Source organism: Neophocaena asiaeorientalis, unplaced genomic scaffold, assembly GCF_003031525.2.
Source record: "Neophocaena asiaeorientalis asiaeorientalis breed wild unplaced genomic scaffold, Neophocaena_asiaeorientalis_V1.1 scaffold49, whole genome shotgun sequence".
In the NCBI taxonomy this organism is placed as follows: Eukaryota; Metazoa; Chordata; class Mammalia; order Artiodactyla; family Phocoenidae; genus Neophocaena; species Neophocaena asiaeorientalis.
In genome coordinates this window covers 4,221,670-4,236,777 of record NW_020172456.1, presented here as the reverse complement: position 1 = coordinate 4,236,777, position 15,108 = coordinate 4,221,670, and the positions used below count along the sequence as shown (strand labels likewise).

Sequence of the window (15,108 nt, the reverse complement as noted above, 5' to 3'; positions counted from 1 at the left end):
TTCCTCCAGTTTCAGAAGGTTAGCAATTAATTCAATTTTATTTTTAAAGCACAAGGAGGAACGAACAAACCATGTCTGCAGATTGGTTTTGGCCCTTGTGTCATCAGTTTATAACCTCTGGTCTAAGATATGCTGGTAACCAACATTGTTGCACATGAGGGCTATTTAGAACAGCGTTCTTAGCCTTTTTGGTGCAGTGGGTGGCGTTGGCAGTATGGGGAAACTTATGGGTCTCTTCTCAGAATAATGTTTTCTAAGTGTATTTTAAAAATACATAAGACTACAAAGAAAATAAATTGTATTAAAATATAGTTCTCAAAATAGTTTTAAAAACCAAATTTGTGATATGTATGCCTTTTATTAGTGCATTAAATAACATGATCTAGTGGTAGGTCTGTTCACTGCCATAATTTTTAAATACTGTGGGAGTAAGCGATTTTTTTTGGCCGTGCTGTGCGGCTTTCATTATCTCAGTTCCCGACCAAGAATTGAACCTGCACCACGCAGTGAAAGCCCGGAGTCCTAACCACTAGGCCACCAGAGAATAAGTGATTTTTTTTTTTGAGAATAAGTGATTTTTTGAGGTAACTGTAACAACTGTAAAAGAATGTTAGAATACCTGATATCTGTTGGTGGCAGGGTCACAGGCATTGCTAATACTATTCTCCTTTGTTGCCTACATTCCTAATTGAAGGTAATGTTAAGTTGGAACTAGAATTTGGTGAAAACAGGGATGTCATTCCCCCCGCCCCACCCCCATCCATGTTTAGTGACAGTCAGTGAATCTCAGGTTTAGGACCCTTAGTCCAAAATAATCCTCAACCTACTTATAGTAGCCTAAGGATAACAGTATTGTGTTACTGAGTGTAATTAGTCCAGCCACCATCTTACAGTTTATTTCTTTCTCTATAGTTAACTTTCTGCTTACTGAACTTGATTCTATGTTTTTCTTTAGAACGTTATCACTTGTCTTACAAGATCGTACGAACAGACAGTCGCCTGGTTCGCAGCATCCTGACAGCCCATGGATTTCATGAAGTAAGCTCATTTTTACTACCTTACCTTATCTGCTCAAAAGCTGAAAATCCTAGCCACCTAACTGACTGTCAGCTAACAGGGCCAGCTCTAGAAAGTACACGGGACCACTCCTGAGTACAATGCAAGTACTCAGAACTTGCATTGACTTTCTGAGTCACTTTACCAGTTTTTCCTTGAAATACATGGAAAACATTTCCACAAGATTTTGTGGGGCTTTTTTTTAGGGAAAAAAACATTTTTTTTCCTTGCTGTATTTTTAGGCATGGGCTAGAGGCAGAGTTTCCCATAAGGAATTGTCTAATACCCAATTAAACCTCTTTGATTGCAAGCAACAGAAACAGACTCTGCCCAACATAAACCAAAAGGGATTTATAGTAAAGATGTACATAGAATGGCTAGCAGAACCAGAGGAAAAGCTGAAAAAGCAGACTTTTGGAAGAAGAGAGAATGCAGTAGCTCCAGGGATCTGGCAACAGAAGTCTTCAAGACCACCTTTACTGCTGTGGAATGAATCGACTGCATTCATTGTCCTTGTGCCTTTCTCTGCTCAAGAAGCATATTCTGGAGATAGAATGATTAGCCTAGCTTGGGTCAAGGGTCCACTCCTTGGGGGAAGGGAGGGGCAGGTGATTGCCAGGTCCTTTAAAACCAAGGAGTATGTTATTCCCAAAGAAAATTGGGAAAATGGGGATTTGAAATCAAAAGGCAAAGGCAAAAATGCTGGAGGGACTTCCACTGTGGATATTTTGAGACAGTTGATAAAAGTCTGGTTGCTCGCTTCTTATCCTAGGTTGACGTATGAAGTAGACATTTTGAGGAAGTTCTGATACCAGTTTATATACTGTCTTTGTTGCTGTTTTATTTCCAGGGCTTAACATGGTACCTGTCACATCAGAGGCAGAGAGTACATAATTGTTGAATGAATGGACAAATGAATTCTAATGAATGAATGAATGAATTCTAAGTTGGTTTGCTACTATAAGGTTTTAGATCGATCATCACTTTATACCCAGCATCTGCAAGGATATAAGGACAGTCTGAGAAGGGAGTTTTGGGGTTGGGTCCTCATCTCTCACTTTGATATGCAAGAATATTTAGAGATATCATGACCTTTTATAAAAGGATTAATTCTACTTTTTGCATGTGAGACTTGTCCAACTCTCTCATTCTTTAAACTTGCTTATCCCTCTGTTCTGTACACTCAGCTTTTGTCTTACTAAGCTCACATCCTAACTGACCCGCCCCTGTGAGTGCTCTGTGGATGAAAAATCTCTGTGACTTTTAACTTCCATCGTTCTTCCAGGGGCTGTCTCTGGTTCTTTCTCTTTTTTTTAAATAAATTTATTTATTTAATTTTGGCTGCGTTGGGTCTTCATTGCTGCGTGCGGGCTTTGTCTAGTTGCGGCGAGTGGTGGCTACTCTTCGTTGCGGTGCGCGGTCTTCTCATTGCGGTGGCTTCTCTTGTTGTGGAGCACGGGCTCTAGGTGCACGGGCTTCAGTAGTTGTGGCACGCGGGCTCAGTAGTTGTGGCTCATGAACTCTATAGCGCAGTCTTAGGAGTTGTGGCGCATGGGCTTAGTTGCACCGCGGCATGTGGGATCTTCCCGGACCAGGGCTCGAACCCGTGTCCCCTGCATTGGCAGGCGGATTCTTAACCACTGTGCCACCAGTGAAGTCCCTCTGGTGTTTCTTATCTTGTCTTTTTATCTGCCCTTAGGTTCACCCAAGCAGCACTGACTATAACCTAATGTGGACAGGATCCCACCTGAAGCCCTTTTTACTTCGCACCCTCTCTGAAGCACAAAAGGTTAATCACTTTCCCAGGTAATGCTCTTGTAGCTACTTTGCTCCATTTAAAGGTACCTGACATTGAGGCATGTAGCCAGCAGAGATAATTAACATCCTTTAAAAACAAAAGAAGTCTGTGATATAGGGCAGCAGTCTGCAAATCAGACTGAGGTGTTCACATCCCTGGACATACCTGAAGACTTTGCAAGGACTCTGTAGGATGGATGGTTTTAAAATACACTACTTCTGGATTGCAAATCCCATAGATTCTCTTTCCTAAAATTGAGCTGCTTGTGAGCCCCTCATGTGGATAGGTTCTCCCTTCTCACCTTCTTTTTCATAGTTACCGTCTTTTCCCTTTATAAAAGAACGGCCCACCTAGAATCTTAATATGGTGCATTGTCCTAGGGTGTAAAAATTTCAAGGGTTCCAAAGAAAGGAACAAAAATATTGGTGTTTAATTCAGGTAATAGCATAATGAATCTTTTTGCATGGTAATGATTTCCATTTCTTTGCTTTAACAAAATTGAAGAAGAACATAATCAAGTAGTCAGCTGATAGATCATTAAATATAAAATTTAAAGATAGGTCATCTTGTGACTTTTGACATATAATTAGAAAAGAGTTCAAAGAATTGAATGATATTGCTATATTAAACTTCAGCCAGTCTCATTGGTTAACATCAGCCTAGAGAGGCAATATTGCCTAGTGGCTAGAAGCACGGGCTCTGCAGCCAGCTAACCTGGGCCCAGATCGCAGTTCTGCTGACTGATCTTGGGCAAGTGAGCTTTCTGAGCGTCAGCTTCCTCATTGGTAAAGAGAAGGTACTAATGACACACACTTTGTAGGACTATCGTGAGGATTTAATAAGTGCTTAGAACATCACATGCCTGCCACATAGTAAACACTATATAAGTGTTCGCTATTACATTTGTGAACAAGGTTTCTTAGTGTTTACATCTATGAAAGAGAAAATAGGAATAGAATTGATGCTGAAACCCTGCCTTATTCTAGCAGTGAGTAATTTTCAACTATGGAGAGATACATGACCTATTGGAGAAGAGGGCAGCTAATCTCATCTGTCTAATGAAGAGATGCAAATCTAATAGGAGTTTTGTTATTTGCTCAGTGGTTGAGTTATATTTTATTTCCAGGACTTATGCCCCAGGTACTCACTCATGCTAACAAGTTTTGTTTTCGGTCACTTCATATACTTGTCTCCTCATTTTTTAGAAACGAAGGCTCTTTCTTGATTATTCAGTTCTACTGTCTTATACTCAGTCAATGTGTATAAATACCCAGCCTATGCTGTCTCTAATGTCAAATAGTTTCTTCATAATCTTAGATAAATGTATATATTGAATCTTTATAACAAGTTCCAGTTTTATTTTATGTCTGAGCTTCATGGGCAGAAAATAATTTAAACTTTATTTTCTTCCTTACTGCCTGGAAGATGTGGATTTGGTTTTCTAAATGTGTGACTGGGTGCTTGAAGTGAATCAGATGCAACTATTTTAAATAGGTATTTAAACAGTCTTAAAATAGCTCACAGCAGAGACTGCATTCCTAATTCCTGTTAGTAGTATATTATTTATTTCAATAGTTTCTGAACTATTACTGTGGGTGTATAGGAATTCCACCTCAATTTGGACTCAGTCAGTATTAATAAATTCTAACCTATATTTTCTTCACTTCTCTTTGAATGTGTTGTACATGTATGTTTGGGAATATTAATAATCCATTACCTAAATGCAGTATACTTTATGGCTTCTGGTGCTCTGTATTTTCTAAGAAAATACAGAGCACCAGAAGTTAGAAGTCTTTTTCAATCCAGAGACTTCTAACTCACATGCAAGAGGAATGCAAACACTTGAAGTGTTTCCAATATTATTGTGTACTCTTTTTATGTAATATTTTTTAAAAATAACTTTAGACTTTTAGAAAAGTTGCAAAAATAATATAGAGTTTCTATGTGCCCTTTACCCAGTTTTCCTAATGTTAAATCAGTTATAACCATAGTATAGTTATCAAAATGGAGAAATTGATGTTAGTATAATGTACATTTTAATAAAAATTTATAATATTTACGGTGTTTTGATGAATTGTGTACTATGTTCTTACAATGATAGGTCAATATATGTATAACAAGTACAGCCTTATGATCACAGGAAACTTAAAAATATTAAATGTAATTTGTATACATATTTTCATTGTAGAGAAGGTATAATATAATGTACAAGACTTACAAGCATTAAATATGTTCTGTTAGGCTAAGCTGTTCTTTGGGGGAAATGGAATGGAAGAAGTAAAAACAAAAGTGAATTGGGGGATGTCTGGGCGGGAGTAGGGGAGGCTTCTGGGGTGCTGGGAATGTTCTATGCTCAGTGGTGTTCACACAGGTGACCAAAATTCATCATGCTCTGCAGTTGTGATTTGTGTACTTTCCTGTTCATATGTTACTTTCAGTTAAAAGTATAGTATTGTAAAAAGTGAAAAATTTACTGACAAAAAGAGCCTTTCCTTTTATAGTACTTTTAAAATGTACAGTGGCTGGTGAATCCTGATGTTATTTAGGTTCCCTTGAATATACTTAAAAGGATACTGTTATAGTTTTATTTTAAAATTATATTTGCCATTCATTGGATCCTTTGGAACATTTTAAATTTATGATGAAAAACCTTAGATGCCACCAACAAAAAGGATACATAGTTTCCCAAAATTTGTATTGGGAGCACCAAGCAAAAATGTTTGGAGACCACTAATACTGGGTAACTGTAGAAGAATTTGTTGTTTTTCTTATCCTCTGGTTCAGTGTTTGCTTTTTTTTTTTTTGATTTTGACATACTGTTGCATTCAAGAGTTTATTTTACTTACTTATTTATGTAAAAAAGTTTTTACAATCTTTCTTTTTCTTTTATTTTGAACTTTTGAATTTTATTTTATTTATCTTTTTCTACAGCAGGTTCTTATTAGTCATCCATTTTATACACATCAGTGTATACATGTCAATACCAATCTCTCAATTCATCACACCCCTACCCCTGCCCCTGCCGCTTTCCCCCCTTGGTGTCCATACGTTTGTTCTCTACACTGTGTCTCAGTTTCCGTCCTGCAAACCAGTTCATCTGTACCATTTTTCTAGGTTCCACGTGTATGCGTTAGTATACGATATTTGTTTTTCTCTTTCTGACTTACTTCACTCTGTATGACAGTCTCATTAGATCCATCCACGCCTCTACAAATGACCCAATTTCATTCCTTTTTATGGCTGAGTAATATTCCATTGTACATATGTGCTACATCTTCTTTATCCATTCGTCTGTTGATAGGCATTTAGGTTGCTTCCATTTCCTGGCTATTGTAAATAGTGCTGCAGTGAACATTGGGGTGCATGTGTCCTTTTGAATTATTGTTTTCTCTGGGTGTATGCCCAGTAGTGGGATTGCTGGGTCATATGGTAATTCTACTTTAATTTTTTAAGGAACCTCCATACTGTTCTCCATAGTGGCTGTATCAATTTACATTCCCACTAACAGTGCAAGAGGGTTCCCTTTTCTCCACACCCTCTCTAGCATTTGTTGTTTGTAGATTTTCTGATGATGCCCATTCTAACTGGTGTGAGGTGATACCTCATTGTAGTTTTAACTTGCATTTCTCTAATAATTAGCGATGTTGAGCGGCTTTTCATGTGCCTCTTGACCATCTGTATGTCTTCTTTGGAGACATGTCTATTTAGGTCTTCTGCCCATTTTTTGATTGGGTTGTTTGGTTTTTTTTGTTTTTCGTTTTTTTTCTTTTTTTTGCGGTACATGGGCCTCTCACTGCTGTGGCCTCTCCGGTTGCGGAGCACAGGCTCTGGATGTGCAGGCTCAGCGGCCATGGCTCACAGGCAGAGCCGCTCCACAGCATGTGGGATCCTCCCGGAACAGGGCATGAACCCGTGACCCTTGCATCGGCAGGCAGACTCTCAACCACTGCACCACCAGGGAAGCCCTGTCTTTTTTAATATTGAGCTGCATGACTTTACAATGGTGTGTTAGTTTCTGCTTTATAACAAAGTGAATTGGCTATACATATACATATATCTACATATCTCTTCCCTCTTGCATCTTCCTCCCTCCCACCCATCTAGGTTGTCACAAAGCACTGAGCTGATCTCCCTGTGCTATGCAGCTGCTTCCCACTAGCTATCTTTTACATTTATGTCTCTAATCCTTTTTTTTTTTTGCGGTACAAGGGCCTCTCACTGTTGTGGCCTCTCCCGTTGCGGAGCACAGGCTCCGGACGCACAGGCTCAGCGGCCATGGCTCACGGGCCTAAGCTTCTCCGCGGCATGTGGGATCCTCCCAGACCGGGGCACGAACCCGTGTCCCCTGCATTGGCAGGCGGACTCTCAACCACTGCGCCACCAGGGAAGCCCTCTCTAATCCATTTTGAGTTTATTTTTGTGTACAGTGTTAGGGTGTGTTCTAATTTCATTGTTTTCCCAGCACCACCTATTGAAGAGACTGTCTTTTCTCCATTGTATGTCCTTGCCTCCTTTGTCATAGATTAGTTGACCATAGGTGCATGGGTTTATCCCTGGGCTTTCTATCTTGTTCCATTGATCTATGTTTCTGTTTTTGTGCCAGTACCATATCGTCTTGATTACTGTAGCTTTGTAGTATAGTCTGAAGTCAGGGAGTCTGACTCCTCCAGCTCTGCATTTTTCCCTCAAGAGTGCTTTGACTATTCAGGGTCTTTTGTGTCTCCAGACAAATTTTAAGATTTTTTGTTCTAGGTCTGTAAAAAATGCCGTTGGTAATTTGATAGGGATTGCATTGAATCTGTAGATTGCTTTGGGTAGTATAGTCATTTTCACAATATTGATTCTTCCAATCCAAGAACATAGTATATCTCTCCATCTGTTTGTATCATCTTTAATTTATTTCATCAGTGTCATATAGTTTTCTGCATACAGTTCTTTTGTCTCCTTACTAGGTTTATTCCTAGGTATTTTTTTATGCTTGTTGCAATGGTAAATGGGAGTGTTTCTTTAATTTCTCTTTTAGATTTTTCATCATTAGTGTATAGGAATGCAAGATATTTCTGTGCATTAATTTTGTATCCTGCTACTTTACCAGATTCATTGATTAGCTCTAGTAGTTTTTCTGGTAGCATCTTTAGGATTCTGTATGTATAGTATCATGTCATCTGCAAACAGTGACAGTTTTACTTCTTCTTTTCCAATTTGGATTCCTTTAATTTCTTTTTCTTCTCTGATTGCTGTGGCTTAAACTTCATAAACTATGTTGATTAATAGTGGTGAGAGTGGGCAACCTTGTCTTGTTGCTGATCTTAGAGGAAATGGTTTCAGTTTTTCTCCACTGATAACAATGTTGGCTTGTCATATATGGCCTTTATTATGTTGACGTAAGTTCCATCTATGCCTACTTTCTGGAGGGTTTTTATCATAAAAGGGTGTTGAATTTTGTCAAAAGCTTTTTCTGCATCTGTTGAGATGATCATATAGTTTTTCTCCTTCAATTTGTTAATATGGTTTATCACATTGACTGATTTGCCTATATTGAAGAATCCTTGCATTCCCGGGATAAATCCCACTTGATTGTGGTGTATAATCCTTTTAATGTGCAGTTGGATTCTGTTTGCTAGTATTTTGTTGAGGATTTTTGCATCGATGTTCATCAGTGATATTGGCCTGTAGTTTTCTTTTTTTGTGACATCTTTGTCTAGTTTTGGTATCAGAGTGATGGTGACTTCGTAGAATGAGTTTGGGAGTGTTCCTCCTTCTGCTATATTTTGAAGAGTTTGAGAAGGATAGGTGTTAGCTCTTCTCTAAATGTTTGATAGAATTCGCCTGTGAAGCCGTCTGGTCCTGAGCTTTTGTTTGTTGGAAGATTTTTAATCACAGTTTCAATTTCAGTGCTTGTGATTGACTTGTTTATATTGTCTCTTTCTTCCTGGTTCAGTCTCGGAAGGTTGTGCTTTTCTAAGAATTTGTGCATTTCTTCCAGATTGTTCATTTTATTGGCATAGAGTTGCTTATAGTAATCTCTCATGATCCTTTGTATTTCTACAGTGTCAGTTGTTACTTCTCCTTTTTCATTTCTAATTGTATTGATCTGAGTCTTCTCCCTGTTTTTCTTGATGAGTCTGGGTAATGGTTCATCAATTTTGTTTATCTTCTCAAAGAACCAGCTTTTAGTTTTATTGATCTTTGCTATTGTTTCCTTCATTTCTTATTTATTTATTTCTGATCTGATCTTTATGATTTCTTTCCTTCTGCTAACTTTGGGTGTTTTTTGTTCTTCTTTCTCTAATTGCTTTAAGTGTAAGGTTAGTTGTTTATTTGAGATTTTTTTTGGTTCTTGAGGTAGGATTGTATTGCTATAAACTTCACTCTTAGAACTGCTATTTGCTGCATCCCATAGGTTTTGGGTCGTCATGTTTTCATTGTCATTTGTTTCTAGGTGTTTTTTGATTTCCTCTTTGATTTGTTCAGTGATCTCTTGGTTATTTAGTAGGTATTGTTTAGCCTCCATGTGTTTGTATTTTTTACAGATTTTTTTCTGTAATTGCTATCTAGTCTCATAGTGTTGTGGTTGGAAAAGGTACTTGATACAATTTTGATTTTCTTAAATTTACCACGGCTTGATTTGTTACCCAAGATATGATCTATCCTGGAGAATGTTCCATGAGCACTTGAGAAGATGGTGTATTACGTTGTTTTGGGATGGGATGTCCTATAGATATCAATTAAGTCCATCTTGTTTAATGTATCATTTAAAGCTTGTGTTTCCTTATTTTTTTTCATTTTGGATGATCTGTCCATTGGTGAAAGTGGGGTGTTTAAGTGCGCTACTATTATTGTGTTACTGTCTACTTCCCCTTTTATGGCAGTTATCATTTACCTTATGTATTAAGGTATGTTGGGTGCATAAATATTTACAATTGTTCTGTCTTCTTCTTGGATTGATTCCTTGATCATTATGTAGTGTCCTTTGTCTCTTGTAATAGTCTTTATTTTAAAGTCTATTTTGTCTGATATGAGAATTGCTACTCCAGCTTTCTTTTGATTTCCATTTGCGTAGAAATCTTTTTCCATCCCCTCACTTTCAGTCTGTATGTGTCCCTAGGTCTGAAGTGGGTCTCTTGTAGACAGCATATATACAGGTCGTGTTTTTTTTGTTGTTTTTTTTTTTTGTGGTATGCGGGCCTCTCACTGTTGTGGCCTCTCCCACTGCGGAGCACAGGCTCTAGATGCGCAGGCTCAGCGGCCATGGCTCACGGGCCTGACCACTCAATGGCATGTGGGATCTTCCCAGACCAGGACACGAACCCGTGTCCCCTGCGTCAGCAGGCGGACTCTCAACCACTGCGCCACCAGGGAAGCCCCAGGTCGTGTTTTTGTATCCGTTCAGCGAGCCTGTGTCTTTTGATTGGAGCATTTAATCCATTTACATTTAAGGAAATTGTCGATATATATGTTCCTATTACCATTTTCTTAATTGTTTTGGGTTTGTTTTGTAGGTCTTTTCCTTCTCTTGTGTTTCCTGCCTAGAGAAGTTCCTTTAGCATTTGTTGTACAGCTGGTTTGGTGGTGCCGAATTTTCTTAGCTTTTGCTTGTCTATAAAGGTTTTAGTTTCTCCGTTTTCTTCTCCCTGTTTTTCTTGATGAGTCTGGGTAATGGTTCATCAATTTTGTTTATCTTCTCAAAGAACCAGCTTTTAGTTTTATTGATCTTTGCTATTGTTTCCTTCATTTCTTATTTATTTATTTCTGATCTGATCTTTATGATTTCTTTCCTTCTGCTAACTTTGGGTGTTTTTTGTTCTTCTTTCTCTAATTGCTTTAAGTGTAAGGTTAGTTGTTTATTTGAGATTTTTTTTGGTTCTTGAGGTAGGATTGTATTGCTATAAACTTCACTCTTAGAACTGCTATTTGCTGCATCCCATAGGTTTTGGGTCGTCATGTTTTCATTGTCATTTGTTTCTAGGTGTTTTTTGATTTCCTCTTTGATTTGTTCAGTGATCTCTTGGTTATTTAGTAGGTATTGTTTAGCCTCCATGTGTTTGTATTTTTTACAGATTTTTTTCTGTAATTGCTATCTAGTCTCATAGTGTTGTGGTTGGAAAAGGTACTTGATACAATTTTGATTTTCTTAAATTTACCACGGCTTGATTTGTTACCCAAGATATGATCTATCCTGGAGAATGTTCCATGAGCACTTGAGAAGATGGTGTATTACGTTGTTTTGGGATGGGATGTCCTATAGATATCAATTAAGTCCATCTTGTTTAATGTATCATTTAAAGCTTGTGTTTCCTTATTTTTTTTCATTTTGGATGATCTGTCCATTGGTGAAAGTGGGGTGTTTAAGTGCGCTACTATTATTGTGTTACTGTCTACTTCCCCTTTTATGGCAGTTATCACTTACCTTATGTATTAAGGTATGTTGGGTGCATAAATATTTACAATTGTTCTGTCTTCTTCTTGGATTGATTCCTTGATCATTATGTAGTGTCCTTTGTCTCTTGTAATAGTCTTTATTTTAAAGTCTATTTTGTCTGATATGAGAATTGCTACTCCAGCTTTCTTTTGATTTCCATTTGCGTAGAAATCTTTTTCCATCCCCTCACTTTCAGTCTGTATGTGTCCCTAGGTCTGAAGTGGGTCTCTTGTAGACAGCATATATACAGGTCGTGTTTTTTTTTTTTTTTTTTTTTTTTTGTGGTACGCGGGCCTCTCACTGTTGTGGCCTCTCCCACTGCGGAGCACAGGCTCTGGATGCGCAGGCTCAGCGGTCATGGCTCACGGGCCTGGCCGCTCCACGGCATGTGGGATCTTCCCAGACCAGGACACGAACCCGTGTCCCCTGCATCGGCAGTTCCCCTGCGTCAGCAGGCGGACTCTCAACCACTGCGCCACCAGGGAAGCCCCAGGTCGTGTTTTTGTATCCGTTCAGCGAGCCTGTGTCTTTTGATTGGAGCATTTAATCCATTTACATTTAAGGAAATTGTCGATATATATGTTCCTATTACCATTTTCTTAATTGTTTTGGGTTTGTTTTGTAGGTCTTTTCCTTCTCTTGTGTTTCCTGCCTAGAGAAGTTCCTTTAGCATTTGTTGTACAGCTGGTTTGGTGGTGCCGAATTTTCTTAGCTTTTGCTTGTCTATAAAAGTTTTAGTTTCTCCGTTGAATCTGAATGAGATACTTGCAGGGTAGAATAATCTTGGTTGTAGGTTTTTCCCTTTCATCACTTTATATATGTCCTGCCACACCTTTCTGGCTTGCAGAGCTTCTGCTGAAAGATCAGCTGTTAACATAATGGGGATTCCCTTGTATGTTATTTGTTGCTTTTCCCTTGCTGCTTTTAATATTATTTCTTTTCTGTTTGATTTTTGATAGTTTGATTAATATGTGTCTTCGTGTGTTTCTCCTTGGATTTACCCTATATAGGACTTTCTGCACTTCCTGGACTTGATTGACTATTTCCTTTCCCATGTTAGGGACGTTTTCAACTATAATCTTTTCAAATATTTTCTCAGTCCCTTTCTTTTTCTTTTCTTCTTCTGGACCCCTATAACTCGAATGTTGGTGTGTTTAATATTTTCCCAGAGGTCTATGAGACTGTCCTCAGTTCGTTTCATTCTTTTTTCTTTTTTCTGCTCCACGGTAGTTATTCCCACTATTTTATTCTTCCAGGTCACTTATTCGTTCTTCTGCCTCAGTTATGCTATTGATTCCTTCCAGAGCATTTTTTTTTTTGGCTGCGTTGGGTCTTTGTTGCTGCATGTGGGCTTTCTTTAGTTGCGGTGAGCAGGGGCTACTCTTCATTGCGGTGTGTGGGCTTCTCATTGCGGTGGCTTCTCTTGTTGTGGAGCACAGGCTCTAGTTGTGCGGGCTTCAGTAGTTGTGGCATGCAGGCTCAGTAGTTGTGGCTCGCAGGCTCTAGAGTGCAGGCTCAGTAGTTGTGGTGCATGGGCTTAGTTGCTCCATGGCATGTGGGATCTTCCTGGACCAGGGCTCAATGCCGTGTCCCCTGCGTTGGCAGGTGGATTCTTAACCACTGCGCCACCAGGGAAGCCCCTTCCAGAGAATTTTTAATTTTATTTATTGTGTTGTTCGTCACTGTTTGTTTGCTCTTTAGTTCTTCTAGGTCCTTGTTAAATGTTTCTTGTATTTTCTCCATTCTGTTTACAAGATTTTGGATCATCTTTACTATCATTACTCTGAATTCTTTTTCAGGTAGACTGCCTATTTCCTCTTCATTTATTTGGTCTGGTGGGTTTTTACCTTGCTCCTTCATCTGCTGTGTATTTCTCTGTCTTCTCGTTTAGCTAAACTTACTGTGTTTGTGGTCTCCTTTACGCAGGCTGCAGGTTTGTAGTTCCCATTGTTTTTGGTGTCTGCCCCCAGTGGGTAACGTTGGTTCCGTGGGATGTGTAGGCTTCCTGGTGGAGGGGACTAGTGCCTGTGTTCTGGTGGATGAGGCTCGATCTTGTCTTTCTGGTGGGCAGGACTGCATCCAGTGGTGTGTTTTGGGGTGTCTGTGAACTTATTATGATTTTAGGCAGCCTCTCCGTTAATGGGTGGGGTTGTGTTCCTGTCTTGCTAGTTGTTTGGCGTGGTGTGTCCAGCACTGTAGCTTGCTGGTCGTTGAGTGGAGCTGGGTCTCAGCGTTGAGATGGAGATCTCTGGGAGAGCTCTTGTTGATTGATATTATGTGGGGCCGGGAGGTCTCTGGTGGACCAACGTTCTGAACTCGGCTCTCCCACCTCAGAGGCTCAGGCCTGACACCCGGCTGGAGCACCAAGACCCTGTCAGCCACGCGTCTTTTGGGAAGTCTGAGGTCTTCTGCCAGCGTTCATTAGGTGTTCTGTAGGAGTTGTTCCACATGTAGATGTATTTTTGATGTATATGTGGAGAGGAAGGTGATCTCCACGTCTTACTCCTCCACCATCCTGAAGGTCCCCTCAGCCTGGTTCATTGTTTCTAATTCCTTAATGATAAGCGTCACTAGGGGTACTTTACATTCATAGGTCTTACTGCAGACTCAAGGCATCACCATCTCCAGGGAAGGTGTATATTTAAAAAGCACCTTCTAGGTGCTTAATCTTTCTAGGTAAATATATACCTAGAAAGTTATATATTTAAAAGCAATGAGGTGATCTGTATCTCAGTCAAGTTTGGAAATTACTGATCTAGACTAAATCACTGTTACATTGTGGTCTCTGGACCATCTGTACCAAAATCACCTGGGGTCCACACTCAAAATGCAGAGCCCTAGACTTCATCGCAGAATTTTGAGAGATGTGACCCTGGAACATTCGTTTTTAAAGAAACTCTATAGGTGATTCTTATGTACACTAAAATTTGAGGATCTCTGCTCTAGATCTGAAGAGGACAGTGGGTAAGAAAGAAGTATTGGTGATACCTACATTTGGCAAAGCAACCTTCGATTTTAAGAAATCAACGTGAAAATTTTGAACTGAGGAACAGCTAGAATGCAGTTTTAATGGTTACAGCAAAGATTCTTAGATGGTTTTTAAATAGTGCAACAAACCATAGACTCTTGAATCCAGTCGAGGCCAACTGAAGTGCCTTTTTGTAGTTTGCCAGATTACACTCCCTGATAGGTAGCATTTATTGCCCTAGTTTTAAGGTGATCATTTCCTTGACAAAGTGATAGATTTGGGATATAATACTGTCCTCAGTAACTGCTCATGAACTGTGAACTCTTTAGTATGTGATGACACAGGATAACCTCTGAGTCATAGCGTACTGAAATGGAAATGCTTTTATGAAATTTAGGTCGTATGAACTAACGCGGAAGGACCGACTGTACAAAAACATCATTCGGATGCAGCATACGCACGGATTCAAGGCTTTTCATATCCTCCCTCAGACCTTCCTGCTGCCAGCTGAGTACGCGGAATTCTGTAGTAAGTGCTTGACTCCTCATGCTCCATTCTCACCCCCCTCCCCCGTCCCCCATCCCCCCTCCCCAGCAGCTGAACTTGGTTCAGCAGCTGAACTTGGGGCAGATTTACTCCAAGGGCTGCCTCAAGTCAGGAGCCAATCAGGGCTTTTCAGATCCTTAAAAAATTGTTTCTTCAGTAAAACAATTGCAGAGATAACTTTAAAACTGTTCTGAGCGTATATGTGTGTATTTATTCTTAATAAGGACATTTATGTAAGGACACATTGGTATTGTATAAATGTGCTCCTGTTTATTACAAAAAGTCTCTTTGTCATTGACAAGAGTTAGTGCCCATGTA

General features: G+C 39.4%; 1 protein-coding gene across 1 annotated transcript in view; it reads left to right on the top strand.

Moving 5' to 3' along the window:
- Positions 1–15,108, top strand: part of TTLL5 (tubulin tyrosine ligase like 5) — a 306,995-nt gene that overhangs the window by 18,885 nt on the left and 273,002 nt on the right. Inside the window, exons 4-6 of the mRNA XM_024737788.1 lie at positions 956–1,038; positions 2,756–2,862; positions 14,642–14,772. Coding sequence (XP_024593556.1) covers positions 956–1,038; positions 2,756–2,862; positions 14,642–14,772 — 321 coding nt within the window. The remainder of the gene's footprint in view (positions 1–955; positions 1,039–2,755; positions 2,863–14,641; positions 14,773–15,108) is intronic.